This window comes from Panthera onca, chromosome C1 (assembly GCF_046562875.1).
Source record: "Panthera onca isolate mPanOnc1 chromosome C1, mPanOnc1 haplotype 2, whole genome shotgun sequence".
Classification (NCBI taxonomy): domain Eukaryota; kingdom Metazoa; phylum Chordata; class Mammalia; order Carnivora; family Felidae; genus Panthera; species Panthera onca.
The window spans coordinates 188426317-188446684 of NC_138346.1; the positions used below are offsets into that span (position 1 = coordinate 188426317).

A 20368-nucleotide genomic window follows, 5' to 3' on the forward strand; every position below is an offset into this window, starting at 1 on the left:
AGCCGAAATCAAGAGTTGGACGCTCAACCAACTGAGCCACATGGGCGTCCCTACCATGTTGACCATTTTTAAGCACACAGTTCAGTACTATTAAGTACATTCACATTATTATGTAACCATCACCATCATCAGTCTCCACAATTCTTTTCATTTTCCAAAACTGAAACTCTTTACCCATTAGATAAGAACTCCCTATTCTGTCCCTCTCTTCCCCACCCCCCCCACCCAGCCCCTGGCAACCACCATTCTATTTTCTGTCTCTGTGATTTTGCTACTCTAGGTACCTCATGTAAAGGGAATCATACACTATTTGTCCTTTTGTGACTAACATTTTAATTAACATAATGTCTTCAAGTTTCATCCCTGTTGTAGCACAGGTCAGAATGCCCTTCGGGCTGAGTAATATTCCATTTTGTTTATCTATATATTCCAAACGTATGTGCCACATTTTTTTTATCTATTCATCCATCAAGGGACACTTGCATTGCTTCAACCTTTTGGATGTTGTGGATAACACTGCTGTGACATGAGTGTGCAAATCTGTTCAAGTCCCTGCTTTCAACTCTTTGGGTATATACTCAAAAGCAGAATTGCTCAATCATATGGTAATTCTACATTTACTTTTTAAAGAAAGTGCCATGCTGTTTTCTATAGTCACTGCAATACTATTTTTCATTCTCAATAACAATGCACAAGGGCTCCAATTTCTCCATATTACTGTCAACATTTTTTGTTTTCTGTTGTTTTGATAATAGCCATCCTCTTGGGTATTTATTCATTCTTGCAACAAAATTACTTGAGCACTTAGTTTATGTGGGCTGTTGTGTGAGACACTAGAGATATGACTGTAAAATGAATATAAACTAAAGTTGAAGAGACATATATCCAGAACTTAGAAGTCCATATTAAAAATCAATAAATACAGGGGCGTCTGGGTGGCTCAGTCGGTTGAGCATCTAACTTCAGCTCAGGTCATGATCTCACAGTTGGTGAGTTTGAGCCCTTCATTGGGCTCTGTGCTGACAGCTCAGAGCCTGGAGCCTGTTTCAGATTCTGTGTCTCCCTCTCTCTCTGCCCCTCCCCCACTCACGGTCTGTCTCTGTCTCTCTCAAAAATAAATAAACATTAAAAAAACTAAAAATTAAAAAAATCAATACATTACTAAAAAGAAATAATTCAACAATGTGGCACAACTCAAATTTATCCAATATAATAGAATAATAATTTCTATTTGCTAAATTAAGTGTAAACTGATATCTAAATCCTTATTAAAAAGGTCCTAAACTGACATAAGAGCAGTCACATTACTGTTTAGCACAGGCAGCTAAAATGTATAAAATATAAATACTGATAGGTCATCTAAGTCACAGTATGGCATCTATCTGGGATGTTATAGCCGCCAGTATCAGTCCTCATTAATGACTATATATATATATATATATATATATATATATATACACACAATCATATATATAGGTAATACAGATCTATGTTGCTCTAGCTGCTGATTGTTATTTTATACACATTTAAATAAATTCTAAGAACAAATGACATTCAACAACTTACTACTTCTCCAAGCACTTTTTTTTCTGAGTCAAGTGATCGAACCCGATTTCTTAAAGCCAGAATTTCTTCATCCAGTCTCTGATTATGTTCCTTTGCTTTCTGTAGGTCAATTGAATCTAAAACAGAGAAAAGAACACAGTTTTTTTGTTTCTCACACCAGACTAATGAGCTGGATATCTTAAACTTTTTTTTTTAATGTTTATTTATTTTTGAGACAGAGAGAGACAGAGCATGAACAGGGGAGGGTCAGAGAGAGAGGGAGACACAGAATCTGAAGCAGGCTCCAGGCTCTGAGCTGTCAGCACAGAGCCCGACGCGGGGCTCGAACTCACGGACCGTGAGATCATGACCTGAGCCGAAGTCGGACGCTTGACCAACTGAGCCACCCAGGCGCCCCAGAGCTGGATATTTTGAGGATACGGTTTTTGGCACTAGAGGCTTTTGGAGGAGATGTACTTTTAAAGCAGTGGAGCCTACCTCCTAGAAGTTCAGCAGCAGAGAAAATTATCTTCCTACTTGCCTGTGGTCCTATCTCTCATACATACCACATACACTCCTAGACACTTCTATTCAGCAACGGTAGGGCCCCCCAGACAACAAATTGAGCCACGAGCAGTGAATGGACAGATTTTCTAAGCTAAATCAAGTTAATGTATCAAACCCATCTTTCTGCCTGCACCACAGCCCAAAAAATGGTAGTCCACTCTAAGACCTGCTCTTTCCAGGGCTCATCAGTTTCCTTATTATTGCAAGCTTGCTATGGGAAACTTTCCTGAATTTGTAGCTGTTTATTTTTAGCCATTTCCACATATATTTCTCTTATTTTTCTTCTGCTGCTTAAAAGTCTCCTTTGTTGGGACACCTGGGTGGCACAGTTGGTTAAACGTCTGACTCTTGATTTCGGCTCAGGTCATGATCTCACAGTCTGTGAGTTCGAGCTCCACGTAGGGCTCTGGCTCTGTGCTGGTGGTATGGAGCCTGCTTGGGATTCTCTCTTTCTTTCCCTTTCTGCCCCTCCCTTGGCTTGTGCTTCCTCTCTCTCTCTCTCTCTCACACACACACACACACACACAAATAAAATAAATAAACTTAAAAAAGAGTCTCCTTTGTTTTCCCTCTTTATCACCTGTTCTGTATTAATTATTCTTTGTATTTTTCCTTTCTTCCTTTTTTCCCCCCTTGCTTCCTTTTCCTTTCCCCCTCTTAGCATGTAATTTTTTTAATTTGAAAAGTGCTGAACACACACCAAAAAGAAAAAAAAAAAATCATTCACAATCCCACCTTGTATATGTGTCAGTGGGTGGGTGCATATATACAGAGACAGAGACATTTGTTTTTTGGCTTGTGGAATCTTTCAAAGATTTAAATGATGCTACACAATCTGTCTGCAACTTTACCATATAGATGTGTGGGTTTTGTTGTTGTTGTTGCTGTTGTTGTTGTTGTTTTGTATCATGGATGTCTTTACAGGACTGTCCTTACAAAGTCATTTTCCATTTCTCATTTGGAACTACTTTTAAATTAGTTTTACTGATTCTTGGTTTTCATACAAATGGATTCTTAATATGCATATTTTTTGTGTGTGAGGCTTCTTTCAACTCAATATATATTTTGGGTATGCAGCTGTGTCATATCAGTAATGTATTCCTCTCTACTTTAGTCCATCTTATTCATACATCACTTACTAATCTACTGGTCTGAACACATCCTCTCATTTTATTCTGCCCAGTGCGTTCATTTCCCCTACTGATGAAGATTCAGGTGTGTTGCCAATGACTTGCTCTTATAAACAATTCTAAAATCATTATCCTTTTTCATCAGTCTTTAGGTACTTATGACATTACTTCCAAAAAACAAGTCCCCAGAAATCGGACCACTGGATCAGCTGATATGTGCATTTAGGAAATGTAATAGATACTGCCAAAACAAATCTTCAAAAAGATTGTACAAAGTTACATTCTGTACAATGACACTCCCCATTTGTCCACACTGGAGGTTACCAGAATTTTAGTTTTCATAAATCTTAAAAATGCAGTTGAATTATGGCTTGTTTTAAATGCAATATTGTTTTGCTGATCACAAATGGAATATAGGCTTTTAGTTAAACAAACAAACAAACAAACAATGTTATGTTCAAACTGAATATTCTCATCTAACCCTTATTCACCACCCTCACCCAAAATAATATTAATACTTAGTAAATACTCTTCAAAAGATTCTATATACACATTCTAACATACAGATAAGGGTTTTATTAAAAATATTTAACAACTCTTAAAGCATGGACCTTCACCTGTAAGAATGAGCTCAGGAGGAAAATTCTAGAGAACTGCCAAGTATTATTCCTTTAGCGGCTGGGAAGACAGGGGCTGGAAGGAGCTGGGATAGTGGGGTAGGTGGTTGACAGTTGAAACACTCAGTGCAGCAGGTATTTACAACTTACGCAAAATTATTCCGGTGTCTTCACGACTCTACTGCCCCACATTAATGTGTACCACTTCATCAAAGTCCTGTGGGCACACACACACATACACCCAGACCCCCAAAATAAAAGCCAAAATAACACTGTCCCGCATATAGTACTGTACAACTTGCTTTTTTCACCTGATAACATATCACGGACATCTATTTGTGTCATGCACATACATCTATGTCATTCTTATTAATAGATGCACAGCCATTTATTTGGCCAATTCATTGTGGAGAAACACAACTACTCCCAAAGTTACTTCTTACTCTCCATACTTTCACAAGTTCTTCTATAGTCATCAGGGATACTGTAACATTTCCTCCTGGTTTTTGTTATCAGGGTAATGCTGCCCATATGGAAAGTGTTCTGTCTTCTTCAATTTTCTGGAAGAATTTATGTCAAATTGGTATTATTTATTCTTTAAAAAGTTTTTTAGAATTCACTAGTGAAGATATCTGAACTCAGAGTTTTCTTCATGAGGAAGATTTTTTTTTTCAATATATGAAATTTATTGCCAAAGTGGTTTCCATACAACACCCAGTGCTCATCCCAAAAGGTGCCCTCCTCAATACCCATCACCCACCCTCCCCTCCCTCCCACCCCCCATCAACCCTCAGTTTGTTCTCAGTTTTTAACAGTCTCTTATGCTTTGGCTCTCTCCCACTCTAACCTCTTTTTTTTTTTTCCTTCCCCTCCCCCATGGGTTTCTGTCAAGTTTCTCAGGATCCACATAAGAGTGAAAACATATGGTATCTGTCTTTCTCTGTATGGCTTATTTCACTTAGCATCACACTCTCCAGTTCCATCCATGTTGCTACACAGGGCCATATTTCATTCTTTCTCGTTGCCAAGTAGTACTCCATTGTGTATATAAACCACAATTTCTTGATCCATTCATCCGTTGATGGACATTTAGGCTCTTTCCATAATTTGGCTATTGTTGAAAGTGCTGCTATAAACATTGGGGTACAAGTGTCCCTATGCATCAGTACTCCTGTATCCCTTGGGTAAATTCTTAGCAGTGCTATTGCTGGGTCATAGGGTAGGTCTATTTTTAATTTTCTGAGGAACCTCCACACTGTTTTCCAGAGTGGCTGCACCAGTTTGCATTCCCACCAACAGTGCAAGAGGGTTTCCGTTTCTCCACATCCTCTCCAGCATCTATAGTCTCCTGATTTGTTCATTTTGGCGACTCCGACTGGCGTGAGGTGGTATCTGAGTGTGGTTTTGATTTGTATTTCCCTGATAAGGAGCGACGTTGAGCATCTTTTCATGTGCCTGTTGGCCATCCAGATGTCTTCTTTAGAGAAGTGTCTATTCATGTTTTTTGCCCATTTCTGCACTGGGTTATTTGTTTTTTGGGTGTGGAGTTTGGTGAGCTCTTTATAGATTTTGGATACTAGCCCTTTGTCTGATATGTCATTTGCAAATATCTTTTCCCATTCCGTTGGCTGCCTTTTAGGTTTGTTGGTTGTTTCCTTTGCTGTGCAGAAGCTTTTTATCTTCATAAGGTCCCAGTAATTCATTTTTGCTTTTAATTCCCTTGCCTTTGGGGATGTGTCGAGTAAGAGATTGCTATGGCTTAGATCAGAGAGGTCTTTTCCTGCTTTCTCCTCTAGGGTTTTGATGGTTTCCTGTCTCACATTCAGGTCCTTTATCCATTTTGAGTTTATTTTTGTGAATGGTGTGAGAAAGTGGTCTAGTTTCAACCTTCTGCATGTTGCTGTCCAGTTCTCCCAGCATCATTTGTTAAAGAGACTGTCTTTTACCCATTGGATGTTCTTTCCTGCTTTGTCAAAGATTAGTTGGCCATACGTTTGTGGGTCTAGTTCTGGGGTTTCTATTCTATTCCATTGGTCTATGTGTCTGTTTTTGTGCCAATACCATGCTGTCTTGATGATGACAGCTTTGTAGTAGAGGCTAAGGTCTGGGATTGTGATGCCTCCTGCTTTGGTCTTCTTCAAAATTACTTTGGCTATTCGGGGCCTTTTGTGGTTCCATATGAATTTTAGGATTGCTTGTTCTAGTTTCGAGAAGAATGCTGGTGCAATTTTGATTGGGATTGCATTGAATGTGTAGATAGCTTTGGGTAGTATTGACATTTTGACAATATTTATTCTTCTAATCCATGAGCAGGGAATGTCTTTCCATTTCTTTATATCTTCTTCAATTACCTGCATAAGCTTTCTATAGTTTTCAGCATACAGATCTTTTACATCTTTGGTTAGATTTATTCCTAGGTATTTTATGCTTCTTGGTGCAATTGTGATATTTGGGGATTTTTTAAACATACTTCTGTTATTGCTTTTCAGTTTAATTCTATTATGGTCAGAGAACATAATTTGTGATTTCAGTTCTTCCACAGAAATGTATTTTATGGCTCAGTATGGTCTCTCCTTGTGAACATTCCATGCACACTTGAAAAGAATGTGTGATCTGGTGGAGTTTGCTATAACTATCAATTATAGAAATTATCAAAAATTTCCATAATTATCAATTTCTATAATTATCATGTTGGCTGGTAGTGTTCTTAAGTCTTCCATATCTTTACTGATTTTGTTTTATTGTTCTATCAATTACTAAGGAGGCAGTGTTTATAACTGTATCACATACTTTTGAAAAGGAGGGTTAACAATCCTGATCACCAATTACAATGTAAGGGCTCTTTTCTCCTATACATCCAAGCAATTATTGGACACCAGCCAGGCATCCTATAATTCCACTCAATTCTGACACTATCTAGCTGGAGATAACATCAGATTGCACAGGTTAAGGGTTCGGTCCCACAAGAATGTTCGCCACTTCAGATGCCAATGGCAAGCTCATGTTGTTACGTGTGCTTCTGACTGACTGGTTATAAATCAGAGGTTGCCACGACCCCCATCTTGGTCTGATTACTTTGTTAGAGTGGCTCACAGAATTCAGAGAAACATTTTACTCACTAGATTGCCAGTTTATTATAAAAAGATATAACTCAAGAATAGCCAGATAGAAGAAATGCACAGGGCAAAGTATGAGTAAAGGGGTGAGGAGTTTCCATGTCCTCTCTGTGGACACCACTCTCCCCAAATCTCCATGTGTTCACTGACCAGAAGTTCTCCAGACCCTGTCCTTTGGGGTTTTTATAAAGGCTTCATTCATAGGCATGAGTAATTAAATCATTGGCCATTGGTGACTAAACTCTGTCTCCAGCCCTGTCCCCTTCCAGCATTGGTAAACCAGGGGCTTTCCAAGAGTCCTCATTAACAAATTTCCACATGGGAAATTTGCAGGGTTTTAGAAGCTTGGTGTCAGAAACAGGGCCAAAGACTAAATATAAATTTCTTATTATAAATCACAGTATCACCCGGTAAGCTCAATTTTAGAATTATTTAAAACTGGTAACACGTTTTTAATTATTTTTGTAGTTGCTACCATTACAACACTCAACTTTTGTTGTATTATTTATAGCTGGTAGCATTTTTACAGTCAAGCCAGGGACAGGTTAACTAATTCACCACGGATTCCAAGCCTATTGGCTTCCCAGTGAACACGTGTGTGTGAAGTATTGTTAAATTCATCATAAGGTGTTTTGATGTCAGGGGCAAAATAGGTATTATTTGTGTTGACCACAGGTTTTGGAGTCAGATACATGAGTATCTGACTAACCCAGATACATGGGTTCTAATACTCCCTCTGCATTACTTAATTCATTAATACTTAATGTAGCTATTGGATAACTCACTTAACCTTCCATAACTCAGTTTTTTTTGTGTTTGAAATGGGAATAATAATACTACTTGGAAGGGTTGTGAGGATTAGAGTTCATGCATATAAAGTACCTGGGAGAATACCTGTTACTTAGTAAGCAGTAAGTGATAAGTAAGGTAATAGTAGTAGAAATAAGTAATAACAATGGCAATAGTGCTTTATTAGTATTATTATTAAAGATATTATTATATTAAAACATATTTAATACATACTAAATTATTGTTTAATGTATTATTAAACATTATATCTACTAACATGCATGACTCACCATTCTCTTTCAGCTTTATCAAATTTTCTTTCAAGTGTTCTATTTCTAGTTGAGCCTTCTTAAGTGCAGAGTCTAAAGAAAAAAGAAACAAAATATTTCTGTAAGGAGTGAATGGTTAGTGTAATGATCAAATCTGAAGTGGTCTCCTGTTTCGGAACACTATTTCTGCTGATTTTCCTTTAAGTTTCTGCATAAATGTCACCTCCAGGAAGCTTTTCCAGACTCCTTTTAGTGTTCCTGCTGCACCTTATTATTATTCCTGATTATCTGATCTGATAATATTTCTGTTTCCCTAACTAGATTCCATGCTGAAGAATTTGGGACTACTATAAACAAATAGAAAAAAGCTAAACTTTTTAAGCATGGTACTATCAGCTTTAAAAAAAGAAAACTATACTCAGAAATATTAAAATTAGTTCCTGCAATTAGTAATATTTAGAATTTTACCAGTAGTTGCTAGAAATATCAAAACAACAGCATTTCAGGAAGTATCTTTTGATACTATTCAAGAATTATATGAAGATGGCAGAATGGTAGAGGGCAAGAACATGGAGCATTGGAGTCAACCGGATTTGCGTTTTCTAATCCAGGTTTTATCATTTGGCCTCCTGGAGTCTAGTCATCACCAATGGTATGTCTGGTTGGCTTCCTATGTCAGGATGAAGAACCTCCGAGAGGTAAGAGACTAAGGTGAATCTTATGAGATCATTCCTAATCACAAAGTAAGTACATCAGCACAATTGTGCATGTCTCATTATTGACCCCAAAACGCTCAGTTCTTTGGAGTAAATCCTAGTCTAATCTACCAGATTCACCTAAAATTAGATTCTGACCCTAACAATACTATTACTGCCACTGCTACTGGCAACAGCAGTTACTAGTGTCAGATGTATTAACATTATAACAAACCTTCAGAGTAGATATTAGCATTCTCATTTTATAGATAAGATAAGGGAGGCTCAGAAGAATTAACCAACTTGCTCAATGTCACACAACAAGCAAATGGTAAATCTGAGATCTGAACTCAGGTCTGTTTGACTACACTGTGCCAGAGATGTAAGAATTACTCTGTTTTACTAGAACAATGATTTTCCTAAGTGTTCATCTATGGAAAGAGAGGGAGTAGAATGATAGCAGGTGGGAGGATGTTTCAGAGACAGTGAAGAGCATAAATGAAAGAGAATGGGTAGGAGAGAACATTGAGTGTTCTGGGGACTATATGTAGTCTGATACTGCTTGGGCCTACAGAGCAAAGGATTAGGGGAAATGTGGGGTAGGAAGCTGGATAGATACGCAGGAGGCAAACCAGAAAAGCCTTAGAGAGCTCAGAATTTACTCTACACAATAAATTTTTTTATGGAAGCTTAAAGTACCGAGGAGGTAATTGAGAGGTTCTGTGAACACGAGATTTAATTTCCACTTAAAAAAAAACAAACCTATTTCTACAATAACACATACACCAAATATGTCATATACCAAAGTCAGGTATATCAGAGACCACCAAATGCATGAACTCGTACTGCCAGGTTAGCATCTCCTGTCATGTCCACACAGATATTTGAAAATCATAGCTCTCTCTCAGAGCATTTAAACTAGTAATATTTCCAAAACTGTGTTGGTTTTATGACCAAGTTTCTATGACCTCTCTACTGTTTGACAGTTTTATTTTCTAAGTCTACTCCTTTTAGTGGTTGCCCTGGGTATTTTTTTAAGAACTTTTTTTATTAAGGAAAATTTCCAACATATACACAAGTAGATAGAACAGTTATGGAAACACCTATATCTATCATCCCGCTTTTTTTAAAATCATCCAGCTTTTAACAATTATCAAGCCATGGCCAATCTTGTTTCATTTATGTCCATAACTATCATACACTAGTTTTCTAATGCTGTAAAGCAAATCACCACAACTCAGTGACTTAAAATGAGGGTACCTGGGCGGCTCAGTTGGTTGAGTGTCTAACTCTTGATTTTGGCTCATGTCATGATCTCAAGATTCGTGAGAGGCTGAAATCAAGGTATGAGCTGGGTATGAGCTGGGTGTGTTCATCTCGGAGGGATTGGGAAAGAATGTAGTTCCAAGCTCACTCAGGCTGCAGGCTGAATTCAGTCCCATGGTTGTAGGACTGAAGTCCCCATCTCCTTGCTAACTGTTAGCCTGGGAGGTCTATCAGCTTTTAGAAGCAACCAACATTCTTTGCCACGTGGTCTCTTCCATCCTCAAAGTCAGCAAAGGAGAATTTACCTCACATCAAATCCGTCTCACACTTTGGATATCTTCTTCAGGGAAAAGCCTAACCTCTTTTGAGGGCTCGCCTGATCAGGTCAGTCTCACTTAGGATAATCTCTCTTTCTTAAAGCCAATTGATTTGGGACCTTAACTACATCTGCAAAAGCTCTTCATAGCAGCATCTATATTGTAGTTGATTTTTGAATAACTTGGGAAAGGTATGTGTATACCAGGTGAGGCTCGTGGAGACCATCTTAGATTTCTATCTAATACACCTATTTCCACCAGTTCTTCTATTTTTAACAGCTTTATTGAGGTGCAATTTATATACCATAAAATTTGCCTTTTTAAAGTGTACTATTAAATGACTTTTAGTATATTTACATTTGTGAAACCCACCACAATCTGATTTTAGAACATTTCTATCACCCCATTGAGAAACCTCATGCCCATTTAGTTAACCCTAATTCCCACTCTTAGCCCTGGGCAACCATTAATCTACTTTGCCTTTTCTGGACACTTCATATAAATATAATCATACAATATGTGACCTTTTGCATCTGACTTCTTTACTTAGCATTATGTTTTTGAGATTCATCCATGTTGTAGCAAGCGTTAAGTATTTGGTTTTTACAGGCACATTGTCTTCCATTGCATGAGTGTTTGGAGTCCCCTAAATCACTCCCAGGTTCGGTGACTCTTGGGACTTGCCTCACTGGACTAAAGATATACTAATAGTCACAGCTGATACTTACTACAACAAAAGGATACAAAGCAAAATCGACAAAGATAAAAGGTGCATGGGGCAAAGGCCAGAGGAAATCAGGCTCCAGCTTCCAGGAGTCTTCTCCAGTGGAGTCACACAGGGTGTGGTTAATTTCTCCAGCAACAAACTGATCATACATGTGAAGTATCTTCTATCAAGGGAGTTCATTAGAGATTCAGTGCCCAAGGTTTTTGTTTGGGGCTAACTAGTCACATATATACCACTTCTGCCCACCAGGTACCAAAATTCCAGATTCTCAGAAGGAAGGCAGGTATTGAGCACTGTGATACTGCACTTTGTGATTAGAAATATACATTTGACCTTATCTTCAACCCATTTCTGGCACAGAGATCCTAAAACCCTTGGAATTTCCTAAGTGATGAGAGCGATAAAGCCATCTTATGTTAATGAGGTGACTTTTGGCCAGCAATTAACAACAGGGGCTGGTTTCCAGGAGAACCAACCATGGGATTAGAGGTCCTATCCTCTGACCTCCAGGGACAGGAGAGGAGCAAGAGGTTGAATCAATTACCAATAGCCAATGATTTAATCAACCATGCCTGTAGTGAAACCTCTGTAAAAACCCAGAAGGAGAGGGTTTGGAGAGCTTCTGGGTTGCTGAACACATGGAGGTTTGGGGAGGATGGTGTATTCAGAGAGGACATGGAAGCTCTGCACACCATCCCCATACTTTGCCCTATGCATCTCTTCCATCCGGCTATTCCTAAGTTATATCCTTTCATAATAAACCAGTAATCTAGCAAATTAAATATTTCTCTGAGTTCTATGAGCCACTCAAGCAAATTCATCAAACCCAAGGAGGGGGTAATTGGAAATTCCAATCTATAGCCAGTTGGTCAGAAGCACAGGCGATACCCTAGGCTTGCAACTGGCATCTGAAGGAGGGTAGCAGTCTTACAAGACTGAGCCTTAGCCTGTACAATCTGACAGTATCTTCAGGTAGACAGCGTCAGAATTAAAGGTAAATAGTGTCAGAATTAAGTTGAAACGTAGGACACCCAAATGATGTCCAAGAATTGCTGGGTGGTGTGAGAGAAACACCCCTCTCCCACCTTGAAATTGTATCCTGGGATCCTATATAAGTATAAACCACACTGTTTGCACAAACAGTTCAGGCACAGTGAGCCCCTATTATCAGTTAGGGAATGGTGGGAACACTCCCAAAATCCAAGTTCCCAGATGCTAGTCAAGGGCTGACCTCACAAGCATGCCTTTCTAAGGACAGCAGTGTCAGGTCTCTGTTAACTATTTCCTACAAAGAATTACTGTATCACATTTTGTTTATCCATTCATCCAATGAGAGACACTTGGGTCACTTCTATCTTTTGGCTATTGTAAATAGTGCTCTGAACATTCGCACGCACATTTCTCTTGGGTAGATACCTAAGAGTTAAATTGATGGGCCACATGATAATTCTACATCTAACATCTTGAGAAACTGTCAAATTATTTTCCAGTGTCTGCACCATTTTACATTCCCGTCAGTAATATATGAAGGTTCTAATCTTTCCACATCCTTACCAACACTTGTCATGCTTTGTTTTGGGTTTTTTTTGTTTGTTTTTGGTTTTTTATAGCCATTCTAGTGTGTGTGTACTGGTATCTCATTGTGGTTTGAATTTGCACTTCCCTCGTGACTAATGATATTGAGCATCTTTTCATATATCTTCTCCAGAGAAATGTCTACCCAAATATTTTGCTCACTTTTAAATCAAGCTTTCTTTTACTATTATCAGAATTCTTTACATATTCTAAATATAAGTCCTGTATCAAACATGATTTGCAAACATTTTCTAGTCTGTGAGTTGTCTTTTTCACTTTCTTGATGTTGGTTGTTTTTTTTGTTTTTTTTTTTTTTTGATATTGCAAGTGGTAATTTTTATCTCATTTCTCAATAGTTCTTTTTTTAAAAGATTTTAAGTAATCTCTACACCCAACATGGGGCTCGAACCCACAACCCCAAGATCAAAAATCAGGTTTCCCTTGACTGAATCAGCCAGGCACCCCTCAATAGTTTCTTGATAGCATATAGAAATACAATTGTTTTCCTTTTATGATTTAATGAGTCACATAATTATTCATCTAGCTGCAAATATTAGATTCATGACAATAATATCATTATTTATTTGTGTCACTATTAATATAAAACAAATCCAAAAAACTGATGAATAGAAATATTCACATCTGATTGGGACATTCAGATGTTGTTTTGTTTTGTTTTGTTTTGTTTTGTTTTGTTTTGTTTTGTTTTTTTAAAGATTTTATTTCTTAAGGGGTTCCTGGGTGGCTCAGTTGGTTAAGTGTCTGACTCTTGATTTTGGGTAAGGTCATGATCTCGTGGTTTGTGAGTTGGAGCCCTGTGTTGGGCTCCACGCTGAGCACAGAGCCTGCTTGGGATTCTCTCTCACATTTTCTGTCCCTCCCATGCTCATGCTCTCTTTCTCTCTTTCTCAAAATAAATAAATAAAACTTTTAAAAATTAAAAAATATGTTTTATTTCTTAAGTAATCTCTATACCCAACATGGGACCTGAACTCACAACCCCAAGATCAAGAGTCACATGCTCTACTGACTGAGCCAGCCAAGTGTCCCTTGATGTTGTATTTTGAAGTATAGAAGTTTCAATTTAGGGGACACCTGGGTGGCTCAGTCAGTTAAGTGTCTGACTCTTGATTTTGGCTCAGATCATGATCTCACAGTTCATGGGATCAAGCCCCGCATTGGGCCCTGTGTTGACAGAGTAGAGCATGCTTAGGATTCTCTCTTAAAATAAATAAATAACTTAATTTGTAAAAAGTTTCAAATTTTGACTGAGTCCAATTTATTAGTTTTTCTCTTACCACTTTTGCTTTTGGTGCTCTACTAAAATATCATTGCCTAATCCAAGATCATGAAGAGTTACTATGTTTTCTTCTAAGAGTTTTACAGTTTTAACTCTTATATTTAGCTTTGTGATCCATTTTGAGTTATTTTTTGTGTGTGGGTGTGGTACAGGGGTCTTTATAAAAGCAAATCCTAGACATATTGTTCAACCATAAATATTTCACTATATATCTCTAAAAGAAGTCTTTTTAAACATTCAATACACATGTGGTTAAGAAAATTTAGCAATTCCTTACATATCCAGTAAATATCCACATTTCCAATTTTTTTCACAAATGTTAAAAATTTGTTTCAATCAGTATCGAGTAAAGTCCACACATTATAACTGGTTAATAATTCCCTTAAATGAAAAAAAATTCATCTTTTTCATATAATTTATTTATTGAAGAATACTATAAATATTTGACATTAATTCTTTTTTTATTCTTTTTTTTTTTTAATGCTTATTTATTTTTGAAAGAGAGATAAAGAGTCGAGCAGGGGAGGGGTAGAGAGATGGAGACACAGAATCCGAAGTGGGCTCCAGGCTCCAAGCTGTCAGCAGAGCCCAGAGCCTGACACGGGGCTCGAAGCCACAAACCATGAGATCATGACCTGAGCCGAAGTCAGACACTTAACCGACTGAGCCACCCAGGTGACCCTCTTTTTTTATTCTTGAAGAATATCTTTGTTATTGTCCAAATTTTTTCATTCCCATCCAAGGTTTTGGATGTGATATAGACAGAGGTAGAGATTAAGCTAAAATAGAGTCCTTCATTTAAGGGTCAGTTTGGGGGCACCTGGGTGGCTCAGTCAGTTAAGCATCTTCTGACTTCAGGTCATGGTCTCATGGCTCAGGAGTTCAAGCCCCTTTTCAGGCTCTGTGCTGACAGCTCAGAGCCAGGAGCCTGCTTCAGATTCTGTGCCTCCCTCTCTCTCTGACCCTCCCCAACTCACACTCTGTCTCTGTCTCTGTCTCTCTCTCAAAACTAAATAAACTTAAAAAAAAAATTTTTTTTTTGAAGAGTCAGTTTGGGGGTACCTGGGTGGCTCGGTTTTAAGCATCTGACTTTGGGTGAACATAAGTCCCACTTCAGGTAAAACTGGAGCCCTGCATCAGGTGAGCCCCACTTCCCTCTCTCTCCCTCTCTCTGTCCCTTGCTCACTTGCGCCCTCTCTCTCAAAAAAAAAAAAAAAAAAAAAAAAAAGAGTGTTGAAAGTAGACTGATACTTGGTAAACACTGTTGTATAACACATTTACCTAGGAATACATTCTGACTTGTAAACCGATGACTCAAGAAGTTATATCTAGGGCACACTTTGGTACTACATATATTTTATTTTAATTTTTTTGATACTACATATGTTTTTAAACTTTTTTTTTTTTTTACGTTTATTTATTTTTGAGACACAGAGAGACACAGCACGAGTGGGGAGGGGCAGAGAGAGGAGACAGAATCCAAAACAGGTTCCAGGCTCTGAGCTGTCAGCACAGAGCCCAACGCAGGGCTCGAATTCACAAACCATGATATCATGACCTGAGACGAAGTCGGATGCTCAGCCGACTGAACCACCCAGGTGCCCCATGATACGACATATGTTTTTAAAGGACTTGCTAATTCAGCTTCCCAACAGCCCCCCAGTATACTTACTGTGGTGACAACTTTCAGTTAATAGTTTAGGATCTACCAGACCAACCACTGCTGATGGAACAGAGTGCCATGTGATTGAGTTCTGTTGTGTCCAAATGTGACTAAAAGGAATGGGTGTCCTGCTTTTCCTCTTTCCTTCTGTATTGCAAGCAGCAAAGACTGCTTCTCATCATACTCACATAGCCGAATTTCTTTTCAAAAATTTTTTAAAATTGGGTTTCTAACTTGCATCCAGTAAAATTCACCCTTATCGGTGTATGGTTCGGTGAATTTTAAGAAATATATATAATGGTGTATATACCCTATTAGGATATAGAAAAATTCCATATTCCAAAAATTTCATTTGTGTTCATTATTTAAAACACATACTTAACAAAATCTCAACCCTCCTGATATTGTTTTTATTTTTTATTTATTTTTTTTTTTTTTTTAAATTTTTTTTTCAACGTTTTTTATTTATTTTTGGGACAGAGAGAGACATAGCATGAACGGGGGAGGGGCAGAGAGAGAGGGAGACACAGAATCAGAAACAGGCTCCAGGCTCTGAGCCATCAGCCCAGAGCCCGACGCGGGGCTCGAACTCATGGACCGTGAGATCGTGACCTGGCTGAAGTCGGACGCTTAACCGACTGCGCCACCCAGGCGCCCCCTGATATTGTTTTTAAACCCACGATCAGTTTGGCAGAATAATTACTGTTTTATACATTTAACCCTTTAAAGATATGATCCTAAAGAAACCTATATGCTGCATTTGAAAATCAGCCTAATTTCATAATCATTGTAAATTATTAAATAGAAAGGGGATAGTTTTAAAAGTTTAAACTTTTTACTAAAATAAATTATTGATAAAGCAAAGATTGAAATATAAACAATGAAACCATAAAAGCACAATAAAACACCATAGAGATGAACATTTCAATAATCTTATAGTGATATAGAAAAGGCTTTATGAGTGAAAACCTAGAAGCCATACAAAATAACTGTGTTAAACCTGACTTGATAAATATTAGCATTTCGATATAGCAAAAACTCCAACGTAACATTTAGAACCAATAAAAGGTCATATCCAGAATACATAAAGAATTAACTAAAAAATTTTTTATTAAGTAATCTCAACACTCAGCATGGGGCTTGGACTCATGACCCTGAGATCAAGAGTTGCATGCTCCGCCAACTGGCTGACCCAGCCGACAGTCCCAAGGATATATAAAGAACTTTTACAAATTAGGGGCGCCTGGGTGGCTCAGTCGGTGGAGCATCCAACTCTTGATTTCGGCTCAGGTCACAATCTCACAGTTTCTGAGATAGAGCCCCTCGTTGGGCTCTGCACAGACAGCACAGAGCCTGCTTGGCATTCTCTCTCTCCCTCTCTCTGCTCCTCCCCTGCTCAATCTCTCTCTCCCTTTCTCTCTCTTTTTCTCCCTCTCTCTATCCCTCCCCCACCTTGCACTCTCTCTTTCAAAAATAAGTAAACTTAAAAAAAAAAGAAAAAAAATGAAATTGTACAAATTAATAAAAGATACCACCCAATAGAAAAATATACATGAGACTTGAGCAGGTACTTCACAAAATAGTATATTCAAATGAGCAACAACAACAATAACAACAAATTATGAGAGGGTTTTCAACTTCATTAGCCATTTGCGAAATGCAAATTAAAGCCATAACTAAATACCACTACCCACTCACCAGAAAAGGCAAAGTTAGTAAGATAGACAATATCAAGTACTCACAAAGTCTCACATACAAGTGAGGAGAGCTTAAATTAATACAACTATTTGGAAGACAGTATGGCAGCTACCTACCAAAGTAGAATCTACACATAACCCTTTGATCCAATAATTAGGTATATCACAAACAGAAATGTGTCGGTAAGTCCAAGAATATTCATAGCAGCACTATTCGTAATAGGCCACAAGTGGAAGCAATGTAAATATCCATCAACAGTAGAATGGCTAGATAACGTAAACTGTAGAATATTTATTCAGTGGAATATACACAACCAGCATAAGTGAATAAACTACGGCTACGTGCAATGACATGAAGGAATCTCACAAACATAAGATTGAACAAGAGAAACAAACCCAATTTAAGAATGTGTATTGCCTGCAATCAAAACTCAGAAATAATGCTAAAAGTTACTTCTGAGTAAGATGTAGACCTAGAAGGAAGAAACAAAGGGGTTTTCTGGGAATCTGTTGCACGGCATGGTGTAAACTTGGGACTTAAGCATTTTGGTAGGTAGGTTATGCTTATGCTTCAGTAAAACATTTCTGGACACTGGAGAAAAAGAAGCTGTTTATCAAAATGAGATTTTTTTCCCTCAATGTACTCAAATTCTATCCTGAGAAAATGTCAACTATAATATATATAATATATAATATTATATATAATATAATACATAATATAATATATAATGTATCATATATAATATATAATTAAAACATGGTCAGAAATGTTCCTCTGTAGCCACAACTTACCTAATTTACTCTGTTCTTTCTCCTTCTCTTGTAGCTCATCAGTGAGCCTTCGGATTTCTTCTTGGGCCATCCCTAACCTCTCTGCTACTTGTTCTGCATTTCTCTCTAGGCAGTTTTGTGATGTTTTATCTTTTTCCAGGTCTTCATTATGGGACTGAAATAAAACTACTTTTAGTCATAAAACAAAAATTAAATGTACTCTTATAACACTGCACTATTTCCTACAAGCGTTTGAAAGCTAATAAAGGAAAGTAGCAAACAGTATTTCATTTATATGTATTTCTTTTATTAAGTTAAACCATATAAAGTTGGTGATATTTAATCTTTTTCCACTATAAACATACAACTTCATATAGTTCAACCTAATCTAAGAGATTATTATTTAAATTATATAATTTATACATATAATTATATTAAATTAAATATATAATTTAAATTATTGAATTATAAAAAATAGAAACTTTATCATAGAAGTGAGTATCATCTGGAAAAAAGAGAGAAAGTCATCCTCATGTATACAGTCCATTAAATACAGTTTATAAAATTCATTCACATAACGTATTTCATTTAATTTCAAGATATGCACACACTCAAATCATGTTTACAGCTCCAGCTCCTTTTGTGCAATTGTTTTCAAAGCATTTAAAAGCTAAGAAATTCAGTCTCAATTATACCTTGCTCTTTATTTTTAAGTTTATTTTTATTTATCTTGAGAGAGAAATAGAGAGCAAGCAGGGGAAAGGCAGAGAGAGAGGGAGACAGAATCCCAGGTAGGCTCTATGCTGTCAGCACAGAGCATGATACAAGGCTTGAACTCACAAACCATGAGATCATGACCTGAGCCAAAATCAAGAGTTGGATGCTTAACCAACTGAGCCACCCAGGCACCCCTGTAATTATTTTCAAAGCATTTTAAGAGCTAAGAAATTCAGTCTCAATTATACCTTGCTTTTGATCCCCAAATATGTATTAATTTATGTAGTCGTTATACAAATTTTTCTAAAAGATAAGAAGACAACCAAAATACCATATACATAACAAAACTGCTAGTGTATTGGTATATATCCTTGCAATATTTTTTATTTATAGATATTTTTTACATAGTCATAATCCCAATCTATATACATGTTTCTGTCTGGCTTTTTCACTTAACATTGTATGAGAAACATTTTCCCACATAACAGCGCCGATTCTGTAACGATAATTTTTAAAGTCTATGTAATGTTCCAGAGTGGGTGCAACATGATTTATATAATCACTTAAGCATTTGGTAGTCTCCAAATTTTGCTATTTAAAACAACACTATGAGGGGTGCCTGAGTGGCTCAGTTGGTTGAGTGACAGTCTCTTGATTTCAGCTGGGGTCATGATCTCAGGGTTGCGCTGAGTGCAGAACCTGCTTAAGATTCTCTCTCTCCTTCCCGCTTGTGCACGTGCATGTGCACACGCTCTCTTTCTCTCTCTCTCTTTCTCTCTCAAAAAAAAAAAAAAAAAAAATCAAAAAACAAAACAAAACAACCCGCTATGATATACAGTTTCAACCACATATATTTATCTTGGGTTACTTCCTGTGGTTAAATTCCCAGCAAATACTTTATTCACTGGATTTAGTGCTTAATAACATTTCCTCAGATCAAAAAATTAATTCTATGAAGAGAATTGATTATACTCAAAACAATGTGCTGTATATTAAAGGACTACCCACAAAAAGGGCTCCAAACATATTTGGGAAGAAGTATGTATTATCCCAAAGTGATTTTTCAAGGGATATAACACACGCTGTTTAAATTTTGATACATTCAATAAAAATCAGTATTAACTTCTTTCTTCTCAAATTTTTGTGGTGTGTTTATAATACTTTTATGCACAATTTTATAATTTTCACATCACGAATCTATACATTTTAATATATTCAAACAAAATAGTTGGTAAAAGCTACTATTAAGTAAAGGATTGTTTTTTTACCTCTCTCAGATTTTTTTTAGACTGCTGCACATGTTCCTGATGTTTCTCCTGTTCTCTCCGCAGAGGCTGGTGGTTTTGTTCAAAGTTCTCCTAAATAAATAACAAGAGATAAATGAAATTTATATCAATCAGTCTTCCTAAATAATGTCATTTAAATTTTTTTTTTAAAAGCAAAAGATAGGAGAACAGTCCAATCCATTTTGTGAGGCTAGATCATGCATTCTCAATGAGACAATATCATCCCCAAGGGAGTGAAAATTGACTCTGAGGGGGCGAAAAAAATCTTACTCTTTTTATTACAAATCAAGATATACCTACAGTATATAAATAGAACTCCAC

General features: G+C 37.2%; 1 protein-coding gene across 6 annotated transcripts in view; it reads right to left on the reverse strand.

Annotated features, from left to right (window-relative positions):
* Positions 1-20368, reverse strand: part of CCDC30 (coiled-coil domain containing 30) — a 124265-nt gene that overhangs the window by 85697 nt on the left and 18200 nt on the right. For all 6 annotated transcript variants that reach the window (XM_078452005.2, XM_078452006.2, XM_078452003.2 and 3 more), the window contains 4 exons: positions 20030-20119; positions 18066-18219; positions 8055-8126; positions 1567-1682 (listed from right to left, as the gene is read on the reverse strand). In XM_078452005.2, coding sequence (XP_078308131.2) covers positions 1567-1682; positions 8055-8126; positions 18066-18219; positions 20030-20119 — 432 coding nt within the window. The remainder of the gene's footprint in view (positions 1-1566; positions 1683-8054; positions 8127-18065; positions 18220-20029; positions 20120-20368) is intronic.